This window comes from Amphibalanus amphitrite, unplaced genomic scaffold, assembly GCF_019059575.1.
Source record: "Amphibalanus amphitrite isolate SeventyFive unplaced genomic scaffold, NRLGWU_Aamphi_draft 000011F_arrow, whole genome shotgun sequence".
Classification (NCBI taxonomy): Eukaryota; Metazoa; Arthropoda; class Thecostraca; order Balanomorpha; family Balanidae; genus Amphibalanus; species Amphibalanus amphitrite.
In genome coordinates, this window is record NW_024881507.1 from 1,658,437 (window position 1) to 1,685,845 (window position 27,409).

Sequence of the window (27,409 nt, forward strand, 5' to 3'; positions counted from 1 at the left end):
CAGTGCAGCTATTTCAACGGTTATTGTTCACCTCCTCATAGGCACTTTTCTCGTACCAAACATGCTAGGAGAAAGCATATCGATTCTTGCAACAAGACGAATGTGGCTCACGTCTATGTCACGTCACGTCTATCGATGGCAATGTATTTGCCATAATTCCGTTCGAGGTCACGTGTTTCTATTTGCCACTCATTCATCGACCGGTCAGCGGCAGCCATTTCTAAGTCATGGCTCCTGTAGCACCATTGCGGTATCATCACCATTGCGGTTCCTTCATCACCATTTCGGTTCCGGCATCACCACTGCAGTCAGCGGCGCGGCACACGGGCCCGGTCAGCGGCACACATCAGGTCAGCGGTGCGGCACACGGGCCCGGTCAGCGGCACACATCAGGTCAGCGGCGCGGCACACGGGCCCGGTCAGCGGCACACAGGTCAGCGGCACAGCGTTGTGGCCCGGTCAGCGGCACACATCAGGTCAGCGGCACACGGGCCTGGTCAGCGGCACACATCGGGTCAGCGGCACACATCGGGTCAGCGGCACACGGGCCCGGCCAGTGGCACACATCAGGTTAGCGGCGCGGCGCTGTGGCCCGGCGACACAGCACTGCCATCAGGGTGTCACTGAAGCCGCTCTGCAGTGAGCGGCCCATGTGTACGGGGTCCGGGCAGTTGTCCCGGTCGGCGCGGCGCGCGCACACGTGGAACATGTGGCGAGTCACCTCCGGCAGCAGAGAGGACCAGATCACCAGCTCCGGCACCTGCCCGTACAAACCCGGCGGTCAGTCTTAGTTACCGAGTCCGACACGACCCACAGAGCACGCAGCTGGGCCGTCACGCAATTATTGTTATATGTTTGAGGAAGGAGGGACATTAGCAACTCTTTAGAAAAAGCTCTGAACGGGCCCATAAAAGCAGTGCCATAAAACGAATTCGTGTAACAATCAAATTTTAAACCCAGCACTGATGGTAGTTAATTGACCACGAGGCAAGCATACAGCGCAAGAAACTGCCATTGACTGAAGGGTGGGGAGCGAGAAAAAAACCATCACCCTTCCACTCGTGATTAATTGACGAACCTAGTTTCCGATGAGCCTGGTAGATGCTGTAAGTATTTTGCATCATTTCGTCACGCGAAGTCCCGTGCTGGTGTCGTGTTCATCAGTAGGTACGCATCACGCATCACATCCTTACTATCCTTCCATCACACAGAAAGAAAACTTGGCATACCTGACTTTTGATTCAAGTCGGATCTTTTGACACCAACCGCATTTTCGGGTCAGGTCAGGTCACTGACCTATGACGTCGTAAGTGAACTTCTGCACGGTTTTCAGATGTCGCAGCTTCGCAACGCCCTCACTGCCAGAGGAGCTTTCCCAGGGAAATGAAACTTGCAGGACCTAGTATCCATTAGTAGTCTCACAACTTGTATATCTCGGATTTTACCTAAAGGTCATATGAGGTCAGGTCATTTTCGTGACCTCACCATTATAAGTCGACGGGGAAAAATGAAAACTGCTATTCTGGCGCCGGAAACTATCTCCAACTATCTCAAGCACACAGAATCGTGATTTCATGCACTCCTTGCAAGGTTCGATGCGTCACTTTTGCAATGTTGACCTTTCGTGCCGTCATTACGGAGCGAGCGAAGCGAGCGTAGTCTTTCCTTAGATTAACGGAAATTTCTGAGTATGAGCGGCCGGCCGGCCGGCCGTGGTCACGCTTTTGCGAGGCTTATATCTCAGCAACCACTTGACCGATTTACATGGGGTAATTTTTGTAGGGTAGCTTCATTCCTTCTACCAAGTATTGCACTATTCCCGATGCATGTGGGTGACCCCTTATGCACGTGCCACGTGCAAAACGAAGAGGTGTCACTTTTGTAATTGTTGCAATATCTCGGTAACTACTGGGCCGATTGCGCTGAGAGTTGGCATGTAGGTAGGCACCCACTAGGCAATGCATATCCATGTGCCAGAGTTGGGGTGCTGCTGCACGTGCGCACGTGCAGGGGTCGTTTCCAGATCTCGAGAACGGCTGGACCGATTGCGCTCAAATTTGGTACACGGTTACGGAGCAGTTAGTAGGGTGCCGTGCATAAGTCAGTTGGGACCCATTTTGCACGTGCGCACGTGCAGGGTGCCGCTTCCAGATCTCGAGAACGGCTGGGCCGATTGTGCTCAAATTTGGCACATCGCTAGAGACCGGTTAGTAAGGTGCCGTGCACAAGTCAGTTGGAGGTACCCCCTCGCAATTTCGCACGTGCAAGGCCCACCCTCTCGCTCGCTCCGTTAGTCGCCACAAAAGGCGTTATACTGGTGTACATTGTACATAGGTATGACGTCAGGGTCATATTAGTTTTTCGTCAATAACTCCCGATCAAATTGAGCTAGCGAGTCGGGAAAGCCACCAATGAACTCAGGAAGACCTGCCGAATCGAATGATATGCAACATAACATCTTTCGACCAAATTCTTGACCTGGGGGTGCTGACCTGACCGTGACCCGAAGTCAACAATCTAAGTTGACCTCACACAAACACAAAAAGTATATCATTCGACGCCCCCCAGCGAGGCAAACACGATGCTGCCAAAATCGTGGCTCTGCTGGCGTTTTTTGCGAGGTTAATCACCAAAAAACAGAACCGTACCTTGGGGTACTTGACCTGACCTCAGAGGTCACCGGTTGACCTAGGACCTTAAAATTGGTATCAATCTCTGTTTCTCGTAACGGCGCACACGCTCGTTTGATCCGCGACGCGCTAGCTCTACCAGGGGCGAAACGGCGAGGGAGGTTGTACCCGCCCGCCCGCCCCCCCCCCCCTCCCCTCGGCCGGCGCTTATGTAGACAACCAATAGGTCCGGCGAGGGTTAACAATGTGGATGGCCTCACCTGCAGCGTCAGCTCGTAGATGAGCGCCTGCTGCACCAGCAGCAGCTCCATGTACTCCACCTTGGACAGACGCAAGCGATACTTGTCCGGCACAAACTCGAACAGCATCGCCTCCTCCAGCTTCCACAGGGTGAGCGTGCGGCGTGCCAGCCGCGCCAGCGCCGGCGCCGCGCGCAGCACGCCCTGCCGCAGCATTGTCAACTGCTCGTGCTGCGCTATTTTGTCCATGCCCGGCACCCGGCCCGAGTACCAAAACCGCCGTTAACCAGTACCATGTCTGGACACGTGCCCCTCGGCTGCTGACACTCGTCAACGAATGTTTGCAGTGCTTTCAAGAAATGCTGGTCGAAAAACGGTTGCCACAGAAACCGAATACTGATATGCTCGTTGGTAGCGTTGCTTGAACACATGCCTACCGAGCAGAATGCCTCTGGAGCTAACCCTGGTACGTACTCCAGCTGCCTGTCTTCCTCCTGACTTTCTCCTGGCGTTTGCCATACGCTCTCCAGAGGAGGGTTATCCCTGACCAGGTTGACGTAGATTTGGCGTCCGCGGGAGTCGCCGATGATGGCGAGATGGGCCGTGTGTCCGGTCCGCCGGAGACAGTCCGGTGGCTGGGGGACACCGCCGCAGCCCGGAGAGTCTCCTGCGGGGGCCGGCGACTCCCAGGGGTAGGCCACCTCTCCGAGAGACAGGCTGGGCCAGCACCCCGCCGCTGCTGGCGCAGCCACCCGCCGGTCTGAAACAAACCAAACAACAACAGTCAATACTCAATAGTCATCATGCACGACAAACGGACTGTTTGACATAGGTACGCGAGCAACATTGGAGCGCCCATAGCTATTATTTATAGCCACCGTGATAGCTATGACGTCTTATAGTGGAGCGAAGCGGACATTCAACGTGCCATGACTTCGTCCACGTGTTATGAAAACGTATAGTCGATTTAAATAGGTACACCTCAGTGCGTCAACCTCCCCTAACAGCAATCCTCTTGTGGTGTTATGAGTTCTCCTCTCCCGTTTCAATGGCTTGTTGGTTGTGTTGCAAAGGCTCGTTATGCGGATGTTGGTGCCGATGGCTGCTATGCCGGGCGCCATTACGGCAATAGCTAGCCGTTTTCGGACACTGGTGTTTCATTTGGACGGTGATGGAGAAGGGCATTTGCAGATTTGACGTGACAGTGACGTTTGATTGAACGATGTAAGTGTATTGTTTTACGAGCGTCCTGTCTAAATCAAGATTTTTATAATCTGATTACGAAAGCATTCAGCCGACTTTGTTGACTTGCCCACCGTTCCTCGCTGAAGGAGTAGGTAGGTACCACGATGAACTTACCTGCTCGCTGGAAGACACCCAGAGTCAGGATCATCGCAAGTGCCACTGTCAGAGCTCTGTTACTCTTGGATCGCCACGCCCTCCTCACTACATGGAGCGGCCACGCCGCGGCCATCATAGGCGGGGTCGGTGCCAGTCGCACCTGAGACACTTCCGCTCCCACTATCACTGACTGCAGTCCTGTGCCCGCGAGCTGCCGGAGCTGCTCCCTCAGCCCGCCCCGGTCCCTGGCCGGCCGCTCTGCCGTGTGTAGACACTCGCCAGTGGATACCTGCACCGGCCGCCGCCCGGCTGCAGTCGGGTGAAACGGTGTATTAACATGAGATGGAGCCCCCGGGGGCGGGCCGGTCGTCGACCCTGGCCGCAGAGAGACCTCCAGCAGCCAGCGCTGCACAGCGCTGATCAACAGGTGCCCAACTGGTCACTAACACAAACGTGTATGCAGGCAGAAATAATTCGTTTTCAAGCATGTGAGCATCGAAGTTGCTTCAAATGTGTGCATCTCAACATGACTGATCGGCTGCATGGAGGCCATTAGTTTTCCGTTTTGTCGTAAAACTGATGTTTCGTTAGTTGAATATCATGGGATGAACCAAGGGCTTTGGAGGTTCTACCGAATGCTTATCGGCGGCGTTTTAAATTCTAGCTGTATCAGTTCACTTTATAGCTATGAGCCTATTGTTTGAAGATGTCTACTCGTAAGTCGGGAAAATGGCAGCGTTGTTTTTATGTCGCTCGGCTGGTGCAACCTAGTACGCCCTGACTGCTGCTGCCTGGTCTCGACTCTCAGTTGTGACCGTGTTCGTCTTTTCTTGTCTCTGTGACCGCTGTCCATCCCGTCTCGCCTCTCTGACCGCCGGCCGTCTCGTCTCGTCTCTCTGACCGTGTCCGTCTCGTCTCACCCCGTCTGATCGTCTGACCGCTGTCCATCCCGTCTCGTCTCACCCCGTCTGATCGTCTGACCGCTGTCCATCCCGTCTCGTCTGTCTGACCGTGTCCATTCCGTCTCGTCTATCTGACCGCCGTCCGTCTCGTCTCACCCCGTCTGATCGTCTGACCGCTGCTCTCCCCCTGCAGCATGTGCGCCTGGATGGTGGACGAGTTTGCCAGTGCCGAGCTGCGCGCCGCCTGGCTGCCTCGGCTGGCCACCATGGAGCGACTGGCCTCCTACTGTCTGACGGAGCCCGGCGCCGGCTCCGACGCCGGCTCTCTGACCACCAGCGCCAGACGTGACGGAGAGCACTTCGTGCTCAACGGCTCCAAGGTAAAGGAGAGATCACTTCGTGCTCAACGGCTCTAAGGTAGGAGAAAGATTACTATCATATTACCTCGAACTCAACGGCTCCAAGGTAAAGGAGAGATCACTTCTTGCTCAACGGCTCCAAGGTAAAGGAGAGAGCACTTCGTGCTCAACGACTCCAAGGTAAAGGAGAGAGCACTTCGTGCTCAACGGCTCCAAGGTAAAGGAGAGAGCACTTCGTGCTCAACGGCTCCAAGGTAAAGGAGAGAGCACTTCGTGCTCAACGGCTCCAAGGTAAAGGATAGATCACTTCGTGCTCAATGGCTCCAAGGTAAAGGAGAGAGCACTTCGTGCTCAATGGCTCCAAGGTAAAGGAGAGATCACTTCGTGCTCAACGGCTCCAAGGTAGGAGAAAGATTACTATCATATTACCTCGAACTCAACGGCTCCAAGGTAAAGGAGAGATCACTTCGTATTTAACCCTCGCATGTGTGCGGCGTTTGCCAGCTTCTAATGTGTAGGGGGGGGGGGGTCGGTTGGACCCCCCTTGCCGTTTGACCCTGATCGAGCTAGAGCTTCGCGGAAAAAACGAGCGTGTTGCCCGTGACGAGAGGAAGCCGATGATACCCAATTTTAAGGTCCTAGGTCATTGGTTGACCTTGCAGGTCAGGTCAATGATCCAAAGTCGGGGAAAATCGGGACCTGTTAGAAAGTCGTAAAGTGTGGCTGCTAAGGGGTTTTTTAGGGGTGCTGATCACGAATATCGTGTTAGTTTTGATCACAGATGATGTCTTTAAGCATTTAGACCAGGTCGGGTCAGGTCAGGTCATGTCAACCAGGAGGCGTCGTGACGGGTATTCGTAGTACGTGTCAACCGCCTCTGACAGCTTCGTAACATGTTACGAAGTCACCAAAACTGCTTCGTAAATGTTCAAATGGTTGCTAAATTCGAATTCAGCTCCAAAAACTAGCCTAGTAACATGTAAAACTCGAAAAAGTGAACCGAGGTCACCCGAGGTCACCAAAGGTCAATGACCTGACCTGACCTTCAGGTGACCTTGACACCCACCCTTATGTATGCGAGCAACATCAAATCACATGTTTGAACGTTTGAAACCACGAAAAGCTTGCATACGCGCGGCTAATGCGAGCCGACATATGCGAAATCACGATTCCGGCCAAACATTGTCTCGGAAAAGAGGTCACAGGTCAAAGGTCATTTGGGTCAGGGTCATGAAATTTTCAGGGTAGGTGTAAAATTGATCAATGCGAGGGTACTGAAAGTTTCGTCGCGATCGGCCGCTTTTTACGCGAGTTATTCGCGAAAGACCATGGGGAGGTCCATCCGACCCCCCCCCCCCCCCCTACACATGTGAGGGTTAACGGCTCCAAGGTAAAGGAGAGATCATTTTGTACTTAACGGCTCCAAGGTAGGGGGATAATTACGTACTCAACGGCTCCAAGGTAGGGGAGGCAATTACGTACTTAACGGCTCCAAGGTAAGGGAGGCACTCAACGGCTCCAAGGTAAAGGAGAGTTCACTTCGTACTCAACGGCTCGAAGGTGGGGAGATCACTTCGTACTCAACGGCTCCAAGGTAGGAGAGAGATAATTTCGTACTCAACGGCTCCAAGGTAAGGAGATCACTTCGTGCTCAACGGCTCCAAGGTAGAAAAGATCACTTCGTACTTAACGGCTCCAAGATAAATGAGAAATAATTACATATTCAACGGCTCCAAGGTAAGAGAGACAATTACGTACTCAACGGCTCCAAGTTAAAGGAGAGGTCACTTCGTACTCAACGGCTCCAAGGTAGGAGAGATAATAACGTACTCAACGGCTCCAAGGTAAATGAAAGACACGTAACGTTAGGACATATTGGTAGCTGTTTGTCCAAGAAGCATAAGTAAAGTAGTGTCAGAATAATCTTCATCAGAAGATTAGCAAGCGCTAAATTAAGAGCGAAAATTGTGAGGAATTGGCCCAGCGATTGTGTTTCAAATTATGCTGAAATGAAATAGAATGTTCGAGTGAATAACTCGGTGCGAAATAGAGGAAAAGCAGGGTTCAGCGTGCCAACCTGTTTAGGCTGTAATTCAACCAGTGGTAATTGTGACTCTAAACATCACACTCGTTGGATCTGATTCTGACCATGCTAGCTGTGATCCCATCCTTGACACTGGTGGGATGTCATTCTGGCCGTCCCACTCCGACTCTGACACCAATGAGCTGTACATAACTCCGCCCGAGCCACCTGTTTGAGTCCTGACCCGAGCTGCGCCGTTGGCAGGCGTTTATCAGCGGCGGCGGCGAGACGGACGTGTACGTGGTCATGTGCCGGACGGGCCAGCCGGGTCCGCGCGGCGTCAGCTGCCTGCTGGTCGAAAACGGCACGCCCGGTGAGCCAGCGACGACGACCGGGACTGTGCTGCTCGGTGGCCAGAGCATACTGTCACCTAAAGCGTAATGTCGCTTACAGCAGTGTCGTTCGAAGTGAACTTCCATCCATAGCGTGGTTTTATCGTATCAAGATTTCCTAATATTTTATATTCACAATGCTCAATATATCGTTATATTTTCAATTTTCATGAACTAAATAATTGCTGAACTTCATCTTTGTGTGATAACATTTCCTAGTATCTGCTTCGTCGTTGTTTTGCATGACTCGAGCCACTAAATAAGCAGTGCATTGTTATGCACTGTGCAGCCGTGGGCTTCGCGTCATTACCTTAAAACCGGTTCTACCTCACGACGTACATCATGATCCGTCTTCCTGACCAGCGCCATCTGCACAGGGCTCAGTTTCGGCAAGAAGGAGCGTAAGATGGGCTGGAACGCGCAGCCGACGCGCGCCGTCATCTTCGAGGACTGCCGCGTGCCGGTGACGAACCTGGTGGGCGCCGAGGGGCAGGGATTCTCCATCGCCATGAAGGGCCTCAACGGCGGCCGCATCAACATCGGTGAGAGGGCGCGGACACGGCAGCCGGCGGCACATTACATCGGGGGAGGGCGAACATTGATGGGGGGACGGGCTCGATGCTGGTTTGGCAATGGCATGTCGCATGTTGGAATTGAGAAAAAAACCGCCATAGGCTTGATATAGCAAGGACGCAGAATGCGGAGCGACTAGGTACAACGGATAGATGATCTTACATGAACTCTTAGCCTTCAGTCCGTCAATAAAGTGTTCTTAATACACCGCACATTCCAACTGGAGCCACTGATTACGGCCCAGGGAAGTGACCGCGCGCCTCTCGTCCCTCCCCCTGCCACCTGCCCGCCGCTGAACTCTAACCTGCCGCCGGCGCCGTCCGCTGCAGCGTCCTGCTCGTTGGGCGCGGCCCAGGCCAGTCTGGAGCTGGCCCGCGACCACGTGCTCGTCAGGAAGCAGTTCGGCCAGCGGCTCGCCGATATGCAGGTACGGACCCGGCGGCCCGGCCGCGGCCCGGTCACATAATTCCGCCGAGGGATGGGTTACGGCGGGACTCTGTGCTGTTGGGTAGCATGATATATATGAGTAATGACAGCTTATGTATTTGTATCATATCGTATGTATATATCTGTCGATATACATACATCATATTCATGGTTGTAGCATATCATCATATGCCATATCGCAGAGTATCCTAGATGTCCATTGCAGCGTAATGATCCTGCATAGGATCCTGCAAAATGGCCTATGAGCATACGCATGGGCCGTGAATTTTCCCGCAATAATGAGCCCTTTTCTATGAATTTATCTCGATCTTTCTGACGAGTGACACCGTGAGAGTCTTGCCGAGAGACTTTCACTGGTATCAGAAGTCGCGTGGTTGAACAGAGCCCATTAAACCGAGTAAAGGATTGTAAACGAGCCACCGGCCCTCGGTCCGGTCCCTGCGGCCCTCCTCCACCACCGCTGACCCCGCCTCCCCCGGCCGCAGCACACGCAGTTCTCACTGGCGCGCGCCGCCACTGATCTGGTGGCCGCTCGGATGATGGTGCGTAACGCGGCGGCGGCGCTGCAGACCAACCACCCGGATACCGTGGCGCTCTGCTCCATGGCCAAACTGTTCGCCACCGACCGCTGCTTCGAGGTAGGAGCGCGGGTGTGTGCTGGTGCATTGCACACGAGACTGGCCTCCATCTTGAACTTTGGATACCAGAGAGCTAAACTACATATTTTATAATACAGTCATACAGTTGTTCTGTGACGAGGTATTTCTGTTCGAATTCCGTGTTTGGCATTAGACATTGGCGCTGTCTCATCCCGATGTTTGGTAAGCATCCGGGTGACCTTCCGTTGCCGAACTGATGGAATGTGTGCGTATATTCCAGCTGATCTCCCCAAGTAACCGTCCCCGTCCTCGGCAGATCGTCAACTCTGCGCTGCAGCTGTTCGGCGGCTACGGCTACCTCAAGGACTACAGCGTCGAGCAGTACCTGCGGGACATCCGGGTGCACCAGATCCTCGAGGGTACCAACCAGGTGATGCAGCTGCTGATCGCCCGGCGCGTCCTCGGCGAGTGACCGACACCAGAGGTCACCAGAGGTCAGCAGGGGTCAGCGGATGTCGCCGGAGGTCATAGCAGTCAAGGAAGGCCATCGGGTGTTGACACGAGCTGGAAGTTAGAGGAATTCAAGGACGGCGGCAGCTGCGAGTACCGGGATGCACGTTAGCCGGCCGCAGGTCGATTGGTTGTGAAATGTCCCTCGGTGAAGGTTAGATATGTGTCGTGATAGCAGCTCCGATGGCTGCGGTGTGAGCAGGTAGGAGTGGACGGGGCCGGCCTCAGAGGCAGACCATGACCACTGCGAGGGTACAGGTCGGTCAGCCACGGAAGAGGACGGAAGTGAAGCGCCTGCAACTGGGCGCTGATATGTGCAATATTGACGATACTCCGGCTCCATGCTACTGAGCTGTGGATATGTGAAGTAGTGTTTTTTTTTTTTTAGTAGGTATGTTTGACAGGAGGATGCTAGTTTTGGTGATGTATTTGTAGATGTGCTATTTTCATCACTTTTGAACAACTGGTATCGAAATAAAGATGACTTATCATGCATAGGATTTTTGGAGGCTGACGTTTTGATGTCTTCTTACGAGCGATTGGCGGGTATGGAAAAGTGTTCCGGCTTCCAATAAATTCTTAAAGTTAATAATTATGGTTTAAGTATGACACAAGTCCAGATCTTAGCGAAACGGCGGGAGATCAATTAAATACTCTGTGCTTTAAGAGACAGACCAGCTGATGAGTGATGAAGGTGGTCGCTTCTATTATTGCGATGCCTCGCGGAGATGCGGACATAATGTATTCAGTACCTACCTGCGCGCACGCCTACGAGGAGAGCCTTCGGTGTTTTACTCGCTGAAGCTAAACAGGATCATTCATGACAGGGTTTAGCCAGGCCCGAATAACCGGAAACGGAACCAACGACGGAGTCTGGGTTGCGTTGCAACTGCGCCTGCTGGCGACGCTTCGCATTTCCATCCATAATAGTCGTGTTGTTGTTGGATTGTCGCATGTTATTTTTTGGCAATGATAAAGCTGACTTACTATAGTAGTCACTGATAACATCTATAGCGTATCAAAGCTGAATTTATCGGAAAGAAAATAACGTATTGCCTGCGAAAGGTCACATATTATTTTCGTGGCCACGACCTACTTCTTGCGCCATGTCTGCCGCTTCCAGTAACACTTTGTTCTGCTGCGAAATGCTGTGGATGCTTGACCATTCAGAACTGGTAGATGACGTCATATTAGCACTTCTCATTGGTTTTGCGAGCTGCTGGTTGGTGAATCGAAAATGCTCTGACGTCATGAGCTTTATCATAAATCCAATAGCATTCGCGACATGTCTTACTGAATACTGAAAATCAGGGTATATAGAACAACACTGAAAATAACTTTTGTCGTTCATTTACCGCGCGCGCCCCCGCGTCGCCGCGATGGCAGTTGCAGTTGGCGGTTGAGGTCGAGGGGTGTTTCCTGCGTAATTAACGAAATTTTTGTAAAAACATTTTGGCAAAGAGGGAGAGCTAAAGGTATTTATGCTGGGTATTGAAACTAGGTATAAAGTGATGCAAAAATGCCAAGCCACGAGCTCATTTAAACATAGGCGGCGGAACGGGGAAGGCACCGGGCACCGTGCCCCCCTTTGATTTTGGCATTTTAACATACGCCCTATGGGCGTTGCATGGAAAGAATTATTTATATACACTGCGGAAAGAATGGGACCAAAAGTCGGCAGTGCCCCCCCCCTTAATTGAAGTTGTTCCACCGCTACTGCATTTAAATGTTAAATTGATGAGTAACATCGATTCAACTTGAACTAGGGTTGTTTTGAAGTCTTGGTTCTTAATCTTGTGAACTTCAATGTAACTATTTGCTCAATGTAGATTTTTGATTTTGTATCAGCAATTATAAACCATTACTAAGCAATATTTTGGAAATCATTTAGGTTCAAAAGGGTGCACCTGTCCGATGCAGTTTTTGATATTAGCTATAGCAGACATTACAAGGCTTTCCAACCAAGGAGAGGCACTATACCCTGAGATGCTTCTTTCTAACCTTTAACCAAACCAAAACAACTTAATTTAGTGAAGTATAGTGCCTCTCCAACCAAGGAGAGGCACTATACCCTGTGATGCTTCTTTCAGTACCTATCAGTAAAGCTGGCGTCACCGTCGGCAGTAGGTAGGTAGGTTAGGTTGTAGGCTGGTAGATTTAGGTGTGTAGGTTGCAGGTTAGTAGGTAACGTCAGGTCAGGACTTGATCTTACCTAACCTACAACCTGCAAGCCTACAGTGCCTCTCCTTGGTTGGAAAACCTGTAGTTGTAAAGCAGGTGTTACAATTCCTTTGGCAACCAAAGAGAGGCACTATACCTACCCAGAGATGCTTTCTAATCAAACCAAACCAAACCAAATCTGACCTAAACCTTACCTACAACCTAAAACCTGCAACCTAAAACCTAAAACCTAAAACTTACCACCTAGAACTTACAACCCACAACCGGTGACACAAACTACAGCACCTCTCCTTGGCTGCAAAGAAGCAAGTGTGATGCTTGCTTTACTATTACAGGAAAACCTTTGTGTGATGTCTGCTGTATTAATATTTAATGCCTAGTTTTCTTGTGACAAATTGAGTGTCAAGTGGTGCTGTTTTATTCCTGTATGAGGCCCATAACTCCCAAAAAATAATTCTTTTTTTGCATTTTGGTGTCACAAATTTGAGTAATTCTTACCTTTTTACCTCTTTAATAGGTTCTTCTAAAAGAAATTGGTGCATAGACTCTACATTTAGCATTTCTCCTGTATTTAGCAACTCAGTGATAATGCAGACCCTTACCTATCAAAATGGAAGTTTTCTACAGTCTATTCTGAATCTACATCCCCACTGCAAATAATATGGAAACTTCTATGAAAGTACTGAAGTGGATGATTGTTTTCAATATAATTGCAAACTAGAAAACAGAACCTACAAAAGATATTGGGTGCGGTACTGGTGTCTACCTCATACAATAATTTTTTCTTACATGTTTGTTGAAGCTCATTAGTTTTTTATGAATATATTATGTTTAGTCTTCTCAGCCATGATTATGCTAATGTCATAGAGCTTGTGTTTGTCATCCATGATCCGCCAGCACCTAGACCCGATGGCCTAACATGGACATCCTGTTTCAGCTGTCCGTCGCCACCGCTGGCGTCGGCGTGTGGCGGGATGAGTGAGGTCGCGGTCCAGGACGACCCGGCCAGCGCAGCGTCCGAGCAGGCTGAGGCGCTCGTCTCGGCGGCCTCCCGGCTGGAGGAGGTGTGCCGCGACCTGACGACCTGTCTGCGCGCGCTGCCTAGCCTGACGGAGCGCCGCGCGGCCGCGCTGTGTCTGCGTGCTGCCGCCGTCTCGGGCCGGCTCCATCTCAAGGAGGCCATCCGGTTTCTGGACGCGGCGTGGGCGGACGACCGGGACGGTCCGCTGTGCCCCGAGCGGCGCGTGGTGCCAGAGACGCCCGAGCGGAGTCCGCCGGCCGGCCGGACCGACGGCGACGGCGCCCCGGCGGACGGTGACGCGTCAGTGACCGGGATGAACGGCGGCGGAGCCCAGAATGGGATCATGAACGGGTCGGCAGGCGGCGGAGACGAACGGGAGTCGGACGCCTCACCAGAGGTGGGCCAGGTCAGGGCGAAGAAGAAACCACTCAACTCTGACTCGGATGATCCTACCGGGACACCGGTAAGAGTTAACAAAAAGAAGCGGCGTGACGATCCCAGTCAGGAGAGTGTATCCTCCATGAGCCATGATGGAGCTAGTCCAGTTAAGGTTGAGCCAGCCGCCTCACTGGCTGATATGAAGACTGAGCAGAGTGATTCTGTCTGTGACGTGAAAATGGAACCCAGCGATGAGTCTGAGATGAAGACGGAGCCGGGCGGCTCTGTCGCTGAGGTGAAGGCGGAGCCCAGCGATGGGTCGGGGCTGGGCCTGGTGATCGCCGCCGTTGAGCCGCTTAGTCAGATGTCAGGCTCAGAGCCGGTCGCCGCTCAAACCGAGCCGGACGCCACTGCGTCTGACAAGTGCGAGTCTGCCGCGGGGGCGGCGGAGGACAGTCGCCCTGTCTCGCCGCTCGGAGGCGACTCTTCCGTGGACGAGTCTACCTCAGTGGACGCCAACCCAGAGTCTCAGAACGACAACGACCGGCTGAAGCTGCTGCTGACCAGCAGTGACGACGAGGACGCCGATGGCCCGGCCGCCGACGGAGCCGGTGTGCCGAACGGCGGAGTGGACGGCGACGATATGGAAGACTCGTCGTCGACCGTCATTCGCAACGGGAATGAGAGGCAGCGAGGAGCTGACTCACCATCGAGCGATGAGGACTCGCGGGGCGGTCGGAAGCTGCGCAAGCGAACCGCCAAAGAAGAGCCGCCCAACAGCGAGTCAGATGCCACAGACCCTGGCGATAAGAACAGTCGCGGCCGGCAACGACGGACGTTGAAAAAGTCGGCCGGCAGTGACTCTGAGCGCGACGACTCCGAGAGGCGCTCGCGGCGTCGGCGAGTCGGACCGAAACCTGAGGTCTCCGGGTCTTCGGCGGACAGTGTTTCGGTTTCCGACTCGGCTGAGGAGCAACGCACGGAACGACGGCGCAATCGTAGAGGACGCCGGCGCCCGCGGGGCCCGCCGGAGCCCACGGCCGACTGTAGCGTATCGCTGACGCGGCTGCCGCCCGAAATGGAACGGGAGGCCGCCGACAACGGCTTCGTAAAAATCACGAAGCGCGCCAAGAAGCAACTGTCGAAGCAGGCTCTGGAGGTCCGCCGACTGGCCAACGTGGCCAGCCTGCTGCGGACGTCCCTGATGAAGGGAGAGAGCTCGTCGGAAGACTCGGACGACAGTGATACGGAGGAAGACGAGAAAGCGAGGAAGGTGAAAAAGTCCGCCGCACGAAGCACCGAAAAGTCCGCCAAGAAGAAGAAGAAGACGTTGAATGACATGAGCGATGGTGATAGTGGAGGCCGCACCTCGGGCGTGGAGAGTGACGAGCCTAACCAGCCCTCGGCCGCCGCCCTCGTTCCTCTCGAAGAGAACGAGTTCGACAGGCAGCAGCTGCTGGCGTCTGACAGCGGCTCAGATGCCGACTCTGAGTCGGCGGGCGACGGCAACGACTCGGACTTCTTACCCAGCGGTAAAGATAAGAAGAAGGGAAAGAAGAAGCGAAAGGAAGAAGAGAATAAGGAAACTAATAATGCTTCTGAGTGTGAGGACGGCAGTGATAGTAAAAATGATACCAAAAAGGTTAAAGACAAGCGTAAGAGGGGACCAGAATCTGAAAACAGTTGTGATTCTGATAGCAAAAAGAATAAACGGTCGAAAGAGAAAAAGGACGTTAAGGAAGATTCTGAAGATGAAGAAGGAGATAAAGTGAAGAGAAAGGACAAGAAAAAGGCTAAAAAGGAACAAAAAGATAATGAAGCCACAAATGGTGAAGGCAAGGAAGACAATGACGAGGACAAGAAGGCCAAATCAGACGGTGATGCGTCTGGATCAGAAGCTGAAACTGACAAGAAAGGTAAAAAGAAACTTTCAGCAAAAGTTCGTCAGCTTCTCAACGGCAAAATGAGTGCAACCGACTCAAGTGAAGAGGACGAAAAGATGAAGAAGAAAATAATGGAGAAGCGTAGCAAGGAGCTGGAGAAGGCGGCCAAGAAGAAGGCCGACTCGGACGATCCGGACGCTGACGGTGACGGCAGTCAGTCGGACGGCCTGCCGCCCGTGGTGGACGTCCCGTCTTCAGAGGAAGAGGTCGTCGAGAAGAAGCGCAGTCCGCGGAAGAAGCGGCTGCGTATAGCGGAGGACTCGGACTCTGACTTCTGTATACTGGACTCGGAAGGATCGGCCGGGTCCGACGCGGAGGAGGCGGGGCCGTCCAAGAAGCGCGGCCGCTCATCGTCCTCGTCCATCTCGTCGGTGTCGGACAGCGCCGACGACTTCCAGCCGCCCAAGAAGACGCGCTCCCGGGGGCGTCTGAAGCGCATCCGACGCCTCAGCGATGACAGCCAGTCGTCGAGCGGCGACGACAGCGTACAGGAGGAGAAGCCAGAGTCGCAGGGCACGCCCGGCAAGGGCGGACGCAAGAACATCCGACACATCCGAGAGGCCGAGCAGTCGACCAAGGAGGCCTCGCAGGCCGAACTGGAGCGACGCAAGCGTATTGAGGACAAGCAGGCGATGTACAATGAGCTGTTCAAGAAGAGCGCCGCCTCGGAAGAGTCGACTGCCCTCGATAAGCTCGTGCTGGACTTTGACCCTGAGACCAAGAAACCACTGGTGTCTGTGCACAAGAACTTTGTCAAGATCTTGAAGCCGCATCAAGTGGACGGCGTCAAGTTCATGTTCGACAGCACCATCGAGTCGGTGGCGCGATTGGAGGACGAGACCAACCAGGACAACGCGGGCTGCATTCTGGCGCACTGCATGGGTCTGGGGAAGACGCTGCAGGTGGTGGTGCTGCTGCACACGCTACTGGACAGTGCCGCCACCAGCGACAAGGTCTCCTGCGCGCTGGTCGTCTGCCCCAAGAACACGGTCCAGAACTGGGTGCGCGAGCTGAAGAGCTGGCAGAAGAAGTGCCGCGTGCCAGAGGTGGACGTGGTGGACATCACCTTCCGCAAGGACAACTACGAGCGCTCCTTCGAGCTGGAGCAGTGGCGCACCGAGGGCGGCGTCTGCGTGCTCAGCTACGACATGTTCAAACGCTTCAGCGGCACCGGCGGCAAAAAGGGCTACGTCAAAAAGCAGAAGGACCGCTTCCAGAGCGCGCTCATCGACCCCGGCCCGGACATTGTCGTCTGCGACGAGGGTCACCTGCTGAAGAATCCGCGCACGGCGGCGTTCAAGAGTCTGAACCAGATGAAGTGTCGCCGCCGGGTGATCCTGACGGGCACGCCGCTACAGAACAACCTCCGCGAGTACCACACCATGGTGGAGTTCGTGAAGCCGCGCCTGCTCGGCAGCGAGTCAGAGTTCAGCAACCGCTTCATCCGGCCCATCGAGAACGGCTCGGCCGTGGACGCCCTGCCCCGCGACGTGAAGCTCATGAAGCGACGCTCGCACGTGCTGCACAAGCTGCTCAACAGTGTGGTGCAGGTACGTTTCTCGGCTCGCGGCAGATACGCGAAAACGCTACGTAATTCTCATTAAACTTGCTGGTGAAAACATAAAGTATTCTCAATATTCTTATGAATGTAGTTCCCCTCAAATTTCCTGCTGCGTACGCATCGTTTTATTGGGACTTAAACCACCGCGCGAAATGTTTCCCTTGTGGCTGAGTGCTCAAGTTTCACTGTGTCCGTCTTTGAGTTGTTTGTTGACGTTAATTCCTAACTCCTGAACCAGCAGCCGCCATTTCGGCCCCGTCGTCTGTTGTGCGCCGTGTCTGACCGCCGCCGACCGCTGTCCGCAGAGACGCGACTACAACGTGCTGATGCCGTTCCTGCCGCCCAAGCTGGAGTTCACGCTTATGGTGAAGCTGAGCGACCTCCAGAAGAAGCTCTACCAGAACTACTTGGAGAAGGCGCGCTCCAGCAGCACACGCAAGGTGCTCTCCGACTTCCAGGCGCTGAGCCGCGTGTGGACCCACCCACGCTCCATCCAGATGAAGGATGAGCAGGACGACGAGAAAGAGGAAATGGTGAGGACGGAAAGAGGGAGGGAGAGAGAGGGTGGCGTTAAAGGAAATGTCGGCACGAAGTTGTTGCTCCCAGAGCTCGCATTGTGGGACGTATTAAAGAAACATCCGTACCTATTACAGTGTTTGATATTTATACGTTTTTTGTGTCGTTGTGTTTACTGCTAATCGGTTAGTGAACGACTGTATGATCGTTGAATTCCAGTCATCTGTTTGTTTCCTTAGAGAACGGAGCGGGAGGCGATGGAGCGTTTTGTAGCAAACGACTCGTCTTCAGAAGAGGAAAACTCGAAGGATGGAGCTGATAAGACAGAAGGTAAGCTGCCTCCGAAGAGGATGATGTTGCCAGCATTATAGCGATATAATTCAGTCATGGCCAGCTGCAATATGCTGTCGTAGTTGTGTAATCTTCTTTTAAGAAGTCTCCGAATCATGTCTGCGACATCTGGCACTGACCTCTGAAGTCTGAAATCTGCCGCATATCCGTGACCTCTCACTCTTCCCTGACCCCTGACCTCTCACTCCTCCTGACCTCCCACTGACCCATGACCTCTCACTCCCCCTGACCTGTCATTGACTTCCGGCCCCTCACTGTAACCTCCCACTGATCCTGACCTCTCACTCTCCCTGACCTCCCACTGTCCCCTGACCTCTCACTGCCCCCTGACCTCTCACTGCCCCCTGACCTCTCACTGCCCCTGACCTCCCACTGCCCCTGACCTCCCACTGACCCCTGACTTCTCACTGCCCCCTGACCTCTCACTGCCCCCTGACCTCTCACTGCCCCCTGACCTCCCACTGGCCCTGTCCCCTGACCTCCCACTGACCCTGCCCCCTGACCTCCCACTGCCCCCTGACCTCTCACTGCCCCTGACCTCCCACTGACCCATGACCTCTCACTCCCCCTGACCTGTCATTGACTTCCGGCCCCTCACTGTAACCTCCCACTGATCCTGACCTCTCACTCTCCCTGACCTCTCACTGCCCCCTGACCTCTCACTGACCCTGCCCCCTGACCTCCCACTGACCCTGCCCCCTGACCTCCCACTGACCCTGCCCCCTGACCTCCCACTGACCCTGCCCCCTGACCTCCCACTGACCCTGCCCCCTGACCTCCCACTGACCCTGCTTCTGACCTCCCACTGCCCCCTGACCTCCCACTGACCTCTGACCTCCCACTGACCCTGCCCCCTGACCTCGGACAGAGAACGGTGGCGGCGCTGCCGATCAGGCCGACGACTCGGAGTGGTGGCGCTCCTGTATTCCGGACGACCTGCTGTTCGAGGACGCCGGTCTCAGCGGGAAGCTGACGCTGCTCGACCAGCTGCTCATCAAGTGCGAGAACATCGGAGACAAACTGTGAGTAGCGAGCGCCGCCCGGATCAACGGAGGGGGGGAGGGTTGCGGGGAACGGCAGTGGTGTGAGTGTTCAATGTTCATGTCAACTTTACTGACATGTTGCCTCTTAATTATTGTTTGGGTGTTTTTCACCCATGTTGTATGTTCTGTATCCAAAGGTTTTGCTACATGGGTCACTGCAGCTGCTGTGTTCAGTACCGTTTTGTTTAGTTGCTGAGCCGGAGAGCCGCGATCTCAGCTGTTACCTGGTCGGGTTGTACCGCTCTTCCAGCCCGCGTTCTCACTCGGTCGTGTGTGCTCGCGCAGGCTGGTGTTCAGTCAGTCGCTGTTCACCCTGAACCTGATCGAGGAGCACCTGGAGCGGCTACACAAGGACATGCAGAGCAGCCGAAACTCGGGCAAAAAGCACCCGTCGCACGTCTACTTCGGCACGTGGAAGCCCGACTACGACTACTTCCGCTTGGACGGCAGCACGTCGGAGGAGCGACGCCAGCTGATGTGTGACCGGATCAACAAGGCTACTAACGAGAGGTCAGAGCACGGGCCGCCGCCGCCGCCGCGGGGCCGCTGATCGGAGGCTGAACAGAGGGCCGTACTCAGTGGTAGCGGAGGAAGATAATCTTTAAATACGGGTCTGATGACAGCGGCCCATGTTTGATAACCTTCGTTGTACAATGTACAGTGACTTGCTATAACCTCAATATTTTGCTTTTAGCGTCAAATGTGTTGATCCTTGATCGTTTGTGATTCAACGTCGCTAACTACGGTTAACGATAATGGTTGATGGCCTCTCAGAATTCCTAGTTTTAATCCCTTTCATCACCTAGCTTCATCGTCTGTCATTGGGCTGATGGCCCGTTGATGGTTTATAAACAAACTGTATCGGGCTAACCGCTGTCGGCCACCAGGGCGCGGCTGATGCTGATCTCGACAAAGGCCGGCGGACTGGGCATCAACCTGGTCGGCGCCAACCGGGTGGTCATCTTCGACGCCTCGTGGAACCCGACGGCCGACTCCCAGGCCATATTCCGAGTGTACCGGTTCGGACAGGTCAAGCCGTCCTACGTGTACCGGTTCATCGCGCAGGTGGGGGCACTCGGGATGGGAAAGGGGCAGTGGGGTACCTGGTCATAGGGCATCATTTGTGGTTTGGATGTTTGGATCAACTCGTGTAAATGAGGTTTTGTGTACAGCGGTATGCAATGTATTTGGGTCATTGGTAATCGTTATTGTCGGCTGTCAGTATGTTTATTTGCGGGGCAATTTCCTCAAATCTGGGCAGCGTCGGCTTCTTGCCATTGCTGTCAGTCTGATGGCAGTCGGATTGATACCTGTTCCAGCGGCGGCACCGTATGACTAGCCCCCACCTCCCCGTCACTGCAGGGCTGCATGGAGGAGAAGATCTACGACCGCCAGATCAGCAAGCTGTCGCTGTCGTGCCGCGTTGTGGACGAACAGCAGGTGGAGCGCCACTTCAGCCAGCACGACGTCGAGGAGCTGTACGAGTTCGAGCCCGACCGCAAACGGACCACCGGCCTGATCGTACCCAAGGTGAGACTCCGCGCGGCCGCGCCGGTGCGGTCCTGGACGGCTCAGACTAACTAACGGTGTGTTGGGAGGTTTTGGAAAGAGGATGCTATGCGCTGGCGAGGTAGCTCTGCGAAGACGTGCTGACCTGGCCATGCCCGGCGGACGGCGACACATTGGTGACTTCTGCCTGACCTGACCTCTGTGATCTGATCTTTGCGAGCTGACTCCCGCGAGGTCTGGCCCCCACGTGTGACCATCCTGACCTGACCTCCGCTCCCCAGCCTCCTTAGGTTGCCCTCGTTGGCGTCTGACCAGTGCCCCAGTAACCCACACAACCTACCCTGAGCGTCATCACTGACCTCTGTCCCCCCTTGTGTCCCGGTCAGGACGACCTGGTGCTGATGGAGCTGGTCTCGGAGCAGACACAGTGGGTCAGCAGCGTGCACGGACACGACTCGCTGCTGCAGAACGTGGCCGACGAGGAGCTGAACGCCGATGAGCAGCGCGCCGCCTGGGAGGAGTACGAGAACGACCGGCGAGGAATACCCAACGGTGGGTCAACCGGCGACGGCACGGGCGCCAGTGCTGGTGCAGGTACAGATACAGAGTACTGACAGGGACACCGATACTGACACAGACAAATAGACACTGACACTGACACAGATACGGATACCGACACTGATACCCTCATATTAACGTCGATGATGACTCCTTTTTCAAACGTACATTAGGCTGTGCGTGCAGTGAATAGGTTTGTTGCCCTTGAAACTGTTGCCGATACAATGTAATCCCTCTTTTTATTGTCCGTGTGTCTCTCACTGTCTCTGCCGGTCTGTGAGTGACGATCAAATGTCGTCCGTGTTCGCAGTGGGAGACATCATCCCGCTGGTGGACGGAAAGGCCATCGACAAGGCCACAGTCATCGAGATGATCAAGAAGGACGTGAGTAGCGAACGAACGCTGGGCGGGCGGGAGGCGCCCCGCGGCGGCTGGGACAGAGAGTGCGCCGTGCGGGAATGGGGGAGGGGGCATGGGCGCCCGAGATCGACCTTACTAGTGAGAGCATTACCGATCGCAGTGACCCAGCGTTCTCAGGATATGCTGTGTGTCGTGTTTCTATATGTGAATCCGTTCCTTGATTAAATTTGTGTTATTTGTATCTACCCGAGTTCCAGCTCAGAAATGCCTACTGCAGTGCGGCCGGTTTGATGCTGTGTCGTGGCGTTCCCGCCGTGGTGTTCACCCCACCACCGGACCCCTCTGACCTCCTCACCCTCTGTCTGGCCGGCAGAACCCGACGGCCACCGAGAACGAGGTGCTGCTGATGATCCCGAAGGCGATTCAGACGCTGCGCGCCTACTACTTCAAGAAGCAGCAGGCCGAGCAGCGCGCGCGCGAGGAGCAGTATCGACAGACGCTGGAGCTGCAGCGGCAGAGCATGTTCTCACAGCACGCCCTTCACGGTAGGCGGCGCCGAGCTGAGAACGCACTGGGCAGATACGGGGCGAAACGCGTCGGCTGGGCTGGTCGGCAGTAAATTTTGAAATCCCCCTGTATTTATGTACAAGACAAGCCGAAGGTTACAAAAAGGCATCATATTTTTCATTGTTAAAGCTGATGCATCACTTGTGCCATTTGTCACAATTCCATTTGTGGTCAGCACAGACATGTTATCTTCTGTCTTATGAGCTTGCCGAAATCGCTTACCTGTCCTTGAGGCATGATATGTAACCGTTTGGCCGTCACCTCCGTTCTCAGGCGGCCACCAGCGGCCCAATATCGACCACGCGGCGTACGCGCAGCTGCTGAAGCTGATGGCCGCTCAGCGCGCCCCGGGCCAGGCGCCGGGCGCGGTGCGCGGCGCAGCGCCGCCGCCGGCCCGGGGTCGACCGCCGGCCGCCGCCGCCGCGGGCAGCGCCGGGCCGGGCCGGCAGCGGACCGCGCACGTGCCGGGCCCGGCGCACCAGCAGCAGCTGGCCGCCGCCCTGCAGCGCTCCATGGGAACGGGCAGTATGCAGCTGCCGCAGGGACTCTCCGTGCAGCGGGTTCAGCCGGCTCCAACTCCAGCAGCGCCGAGCAGCCGGCCGGAGGTTGGTGCTCAGTTCACGTATGAAATGATGATATAGGGGACGAACATGTTTGGACGTAATTGGTTGTGTAACAAATTACGTATTGGTTGGGTAATTGGTTGGTTGTGTAAAAAATTACGTATTGGTTGGGTAATTGGTTGGTTGTGTAACAAAACTGATCAAGGGGCCGACAGTGTTGGCCCCTTGTTCAGTTTTGTATTATTATTTAACCCGCGCCCTGGTGGGGTCTGTTTATAACGCGACCTGGTGGGGGGGGGGGTATTTTTTGCCCCCTCGTATCTCCGAAACTACTGGACGGATCCGCAAAATTCAAACGGCGTTCGAAAGGCCTGTCAAATTTGTCGAAGGAAACCAAATTTCATTGACCTCGGGGTCACCGATGACGTCACAGGTCAGGTTAAAGATGAAATGTTTCACCGTTCACGGGTCTTCTAGGGAATGCGCTATAACACCGAGGAAAACGCATTTTGTCGAGAATCAGCGGTAGGGCGTCAGTTGCCTAGTAGATATGTTGCTATTAGAGGCCACTGGCAATACCAGGTCAGGTCACAGGTCAGGTCACCAAGGGTCACAGGTCAAGTCACATGAGCCCAACTTTACTAAGGTTGTGTGATACATGTTTTATGGCCAATTTTTCATTTCCAACTCAACGGTGGTGGTTATAAGACTATCAGGTACGGCTTAGGTCACTTTCTGGTGAAGTTCAGGTCAAGGTCAGGTCAAGGTCAGACCAAAAAGGTCAAATTTTAAAGTTGATAGTTTTGCATAAAATGGGTATTGATTCGATGCAGCTCGTCACGGGGAGTCTAATGGTGGGCTTTGTTTTGCGCTACGGGGTCTAGAATGGCTAAAAATTGACTTTGAAAATTTGACGTCGTCAATTTTGAACAGTTTTTTCGCTATAACTTCGCCAAAAAAGAGGTATCAATCTCAAATTTGGTATGTGGATTAAAGGCGGTAAGGACTATCACATATATTCCGTTTTTTGCGAAATTCGAAAAACTTTTTGAATTTTTCGATTATTATATCCAAAATATCTATTTTTTGATTTTTGGGGGTCAAAATCCAAAAATTTTAAAAATCCGAGATAGCAGTTTTGTAGCCCTGTCTAATCTACAGCTTTTATGTCTTAATCATTTTTCTGTATTTGCAAAGCTATAGGCCTGACAGCTCTTCCCGCGAAACCCTTTTTTGGGTCGAAAACGGCAGAACATGACGTCACTCTGACGTCATTTCCGGCCAACCTATCATAGCCTTTGGAAAAATTTTTGGTCACAATGTGTAAAATTGATGTCCGGGAGGGTACTGAAAGTTTGGTGACGATCGGCGCAGCGGTTCTGGAGATATATCGAAAAGGCTGGAGGGGGGGGGGCAAAAAATAGCCCCCCCCCCCACCAGGTCGCGGGTTAACTGGAGTTTTAGGTCAAAGATACCGTCAGGCCGTCTTGCTCTGTACCGTCTTGCGTGTATTAGCACTCGCACATACTCTTATTCGCTGGCAGTTGCAATAAAAGCTCACAACGCATCCGATCGCAAATGGCGGGCTCCGTACCCGAACTGCGGCGGCGCCACTGACCCCGGCCACTCTCAGCTGGCTGACCCGTGTCACTCAGGGTCGCCCGGCAGGCGGCGGCACTGCCGGCCAGAACGAAATAGGCCACCGAGCATGTATGAAATGTATGGCTGTTTCTTTGCTATGTTTGTAACCAGTGTTTTCTCCCCGCCCGTTTCCAGAAGAGGGGCCAGGACGGCGACAAGCCGACCGGTCCCCCAGCCGTTGTCGACATCACGTAACGCGCCGTCCCGGCCGACTGGAGCTGGCTGCAGGCGGTGACGTCACCGCGCACTGCACAGAGATGACGTCATCACGCCGCCCCTTCCTCCGGTTACAAATGGCCGCGCCGGCGGCCGCCGGTTTCCATGGCGATCCGCTGACGGAGGGAGAAATTCATACACATTACACAGATGCAGGACTTCATGTACAGTAGTTCATGACGTCATTGGATGACCAACCCTCTCCTGAGTGTTACTAGGCGCCATTTTGTGACCGTTGTCAGCCGAGAGCTGCTTTTGAGCGTGTTGATCTTCATACCCAGCGATGGCACACAATTTACTGGGAATGATGTAACTTGTAGGCAGTTTTTTTAGTCCGTGTTGATGGTCGCTGTGTTTAGACGGCTGTTAAATATGTGTATTATTGCGTGATTTTTTTCCTGTTGTGGCCGAAACTGCTTTTATTTATTTGTCTTTTTAGTCCAGATAAAAGCAGTGTGTCCGACTCGAGGCTCGGTTGTCGGCCGAAGAGCTCTGGGTCCATCGTAGATGTGGCAAGAATAAAACCTTGTTATTTTTCCACGGGTCTTTACTTTGGTCGTGTTTCGTGGCGTTGGATTCATTGGCATCGCTAATGGGCGGGAGATTATTCTTTGACAAGGGGGTTTTCCGAAAGGGCAGAACAATGGTGCTCATAAGTTTAGGCTGGACGTACCGGAACTCACGGAATGCGTTTTAGAGATTGCGTAAAAATTTGTAAAGGCCGCCGTCCACTGGTGCGGAATTCCGTCCGGAGTCCGTCCGGAATGTCGCCGCACGCTGGCCGCATCCGGTCCGGATGCGGTCCGGATGCGGTCCGGATGCGGAGAGCTAATAAATGTTTCCTATCACTTATTACCAAATAAAATATTGCAAGTAACCAGCAGCGAATACTCTTGCCATTCTAAGGAAATAATTTTTACTTACTTCATGATGATCGAGTTCCAATTCTTCGTACAATTCACAATGTTTGCCTCCGATACGGCCCCAAACCACGTCTGTTCCGGACGTTCCGGATGCGTTTTCCGCAGAAAAGTTCAACGCGTCGGACATCACTCTTCCGTCTCCGTAGCAACCGCATCCGAAACGCATGCGGAGAGCTGACGGAAAATCAACAGCTGATTGCCGTTCGGATGCGGTCCGGACGGAGCGCACACGATTTCCGTACGGACCGGATGCGCCCATAGGGTTCTGTGTTAAATTCCGTACGGACCGCACGCGTTCCGCACAGTGGACGGCGGCCTTAAGTCTCAACTGCATGCTCTTCATTGTTCTGTCAGCAAAGCTTTGGCGTCTTTCAGCTAGGGAGAGCTGGAACACACGCAAAAGGAGCTGGCGGAGGCCGGGGCCGCATTACGCCGAAGAGATCGGCCGAGAAGTGCTGGAGTATGGCCGCGGCCCGCCGTTTTTTTTTTTTTTTTTGTTAGATGAAAGTTATTTCGGTCAGGAAAGGCTATCATACAGCTATGGGGTGATAGGATGGGATGTAGGACCACCGACCACTGCGAACCGTTCCGGTGGAACGTCAATGCCCGATAGGACACCCCACGCCGCTCAAACGGTCAGCCCGAAGAAGGCTGCTCTCTGTCTGTCTGTCCAACAAGGACTTGCCCTCACCAGCGGTTCTCTGGTGGGGTGACCGCTAGCCCACAAAGGAAAGTGTGCTTGGGGATGCGGATGGGATGGGTTTGCCCTGAGGAAGGCAAGGACCGATGTCCGCGACTTTCATCCCCTGACGGTTACACCGTGTTACGCATTAGCCACTGGCGGTATCCTGCTATCTCTATGTTTTAGTTAAGACGTTTCTGCCAGCTGCATACCGTATATCGTATACCATTGTGCATTACCAAAAACCCGGAGCCTCGAGCTTCAGGCTGCGAGGCAGCCGCTGTCACTTTCGGAGCCGCCGCCGGACCGTGCGGCTGGCGGTGAGCGTGGGTATACTGCACCGCACGGCTCCCGTGTCGTGCGGTACAGTATACCCACACAGTCGCTAGCGGTGGCCGACAGAGCACAACGCCGCAGAGCGGTGCCAGTGGGGTGCGAGCCGCGAGGCGCAAGTTCTCGGGATGATTTGAAGTGCATTTTTTTCAGCAGAATGACCGAGGATGTCCCGCTCAATTTAATGCCATCCTAAGGTCATGGCGTCGTAGCCCATATCAAACTCCCAAGTCCCACCGGCAATATCCGCGCTCGGCGCTAAGGGAGACATTATTTGCTCGATCCGTTTTCATTTGTGTCACCGCGGTCCCACAAGGCACGCCGTGCACAGGCTTTACATCCATGCGGCACTGCGAGGACCTACATCAATGTGACTGGAGGATCTCTGAACCAGTATTACCTATAGGTACCTAAGTGTCCTCTGTGCTCGGGACATTCGGCACTTAGGTAGTGTAGGTATAGGCAGCGGTGCAGAGCACCACCAGTTCTTGTACGTTTTTTATAGCCTTTGCCCTTCGGTCCCTTCAATGTTGATCGTGCTCCTTAACCCGCGCCCCACTGGGGTCTGCGTAAAATACGCCCTACTGGGGGGGGGGGGGGCTATTCATAGCCCCCCCTCCTAACTCCGAAACTACTGGGCCGATCGTCAAAATTCAAACGGCGTCTGATAGCCCCGGAAAAACTGTCGAGCGAAACCTAATTTCATTGACCTCGAGGTCACCGATGACGTCACAGGTCAGGTCAAAGTAAAAATTATTAGCATCTTGGCTTGTTCACGTTTTGGGCTCTGGCCGCCGTCTTACAAGTCAGATCAGGCTCATTTTTGGTTCACACACTCGTGAACAGATGCTCTAGATACCCTGAGGGTACCAAACTTGTACTTTGATTTTCAGGTCAAGGTCAGGTCATCACAGGTCACGAAAATATTATATCATGCGTCGGTCACGTGACACATGTTTTATGGTCCATTTAGGCCAAAGATTTCGAATTTGATGTCTTCTGTGTCATTCGAGGTCATTTTGAGTCGAATTTAGCTTAGGTCAGGTCA

At 53.8% G+C, this 27,409-nt stretch overlaps 3 protein-coding genes across 3 annotated transcripts in view; 2 read left to right on the top strand and 1 right to left on the bottom strand.

Annotated features, from left to right (window-relative positions):
- Positions 1–10,510, top strand: part of LOC122382381 (isobutyryl-CoA dehydrogenase, mitochondrial-like) — a 34,352-nt gene extending 23,842 nt beyond the window's left edge. The window contains exons 4-9 of the mRNA XM_043367622.1: positions 5,306–5,492; positions 7,759–7,867; positions 8,264–8,428; positions 8,789–8,886; positions 9,392–9,544; positions 9,822–10,510. Coding sequence (XP_043223557.1) covers positions 5,306–5,492; positions 7,759–7,867; positions 8,264–8,428; positions 8,789–8,886; positions 9,392–9,544; positions 9,822–9,977 — 868 coding nt within the window. The 3' untranslated portion in view covers positions 9,978–10,510. The remainder of the gene's footprint in view (positions 1–5,305; positions 5,493–7,758; positions 7,868–8,263; positions 8,429–8,788; positions 8,887–9,391; positions 9,545–9,821) is intronic.
- Positions 129–4,478, bottom strand: LOC122382390. Its single transcript, XM_043367632.1, has 3 exons — positions 4,229–4,478; positions 2,891–3,629; positions 129–760 (listed from the first exon to the last, which is right to left on the bottom strand). Exons 2-3 carry the CDS (start codon positions 3,116–3,118, stop codon positions 572–574), a joined length of 417 nt encoding a protein of 138 aa, XP_043223567.1. The 5' UTR covers positions 3,119–3,629; positions 4,229–4,478; the 3' UTR covers positions 129–571.
- A 661-nt stretch (positions 10,511–11,171) lies between the features above and the next one.
- LOC122382405 (transcriptional regulator ATRX homolog) lies at positions 11,172–24,961 on the top strand. Its single transcript, XM_043367668.1, has 13 exons — positions 11,172–11,490; positions 13,134–17,088; positions 17,405–17,632; positions 17,855–17,945; positions 18,835–18,988; positions 19,295–19,519; positions 19,897–20,074; positions 20,372–20,539; positions 20,905–21,070; positions 21,387–21,460; positions 21,810–21,981; positions 22,277–22,608; positions 24,343–24,961. Exons 2-13 carry the CDS (start codon positions 13,171–13,173, stop codon positions 24,400–24,402), a joined length of 5,766 nt encoding a protein of 1,921 aa, XP_043223603.1. The 5' UTR covers positions 11,172–11,490; positions 13,134–13,170; the 3' UTR covers positions 24,403–24,961.
- Positions 24,962–27,409: the final 2,448 nt, after the last annotated feature.

Bases quoted from the DNA above. Each gene is read 5' to 3' on its own strand.
- LOC122382390 (XM_043367632.1), bottom strand. From the start codon at position 3,118: ATGGACAAAATAGCGCAGCACGAGCAGTTGACAATGCTGCGGCAGGGC. The intron at 761-2,890 runs GTGAGGCCATCC...TTGTACGGGCAG, and splicing joins TCTACGAGCTGACGCTGCAG to GTGCCGGAGCTGGTGATCTG.
- LOC122382405 (XM_043367668.1), top strand. From the start codon at position 13,171: ATGAGTGAGGTCGCGGTCCAGGACGACCCGGCCAGCGCAGCGTCCGAG. The intron at 18,989-19,294 runs GTGAGTAGCGAG...GTGCTCGCGCAG, and splicing joins GAGAACATCGGAGACAAACT to GCTGGTGTTCAGTCAGTCGC. The intron at 21,461-21,809 runs GTGAGTAGCGAA...TCTGGCCGGCAG, and splicing joins TCGAGATGATCAAGAAGGAC to AACCCGACGGCCACCGAGAA.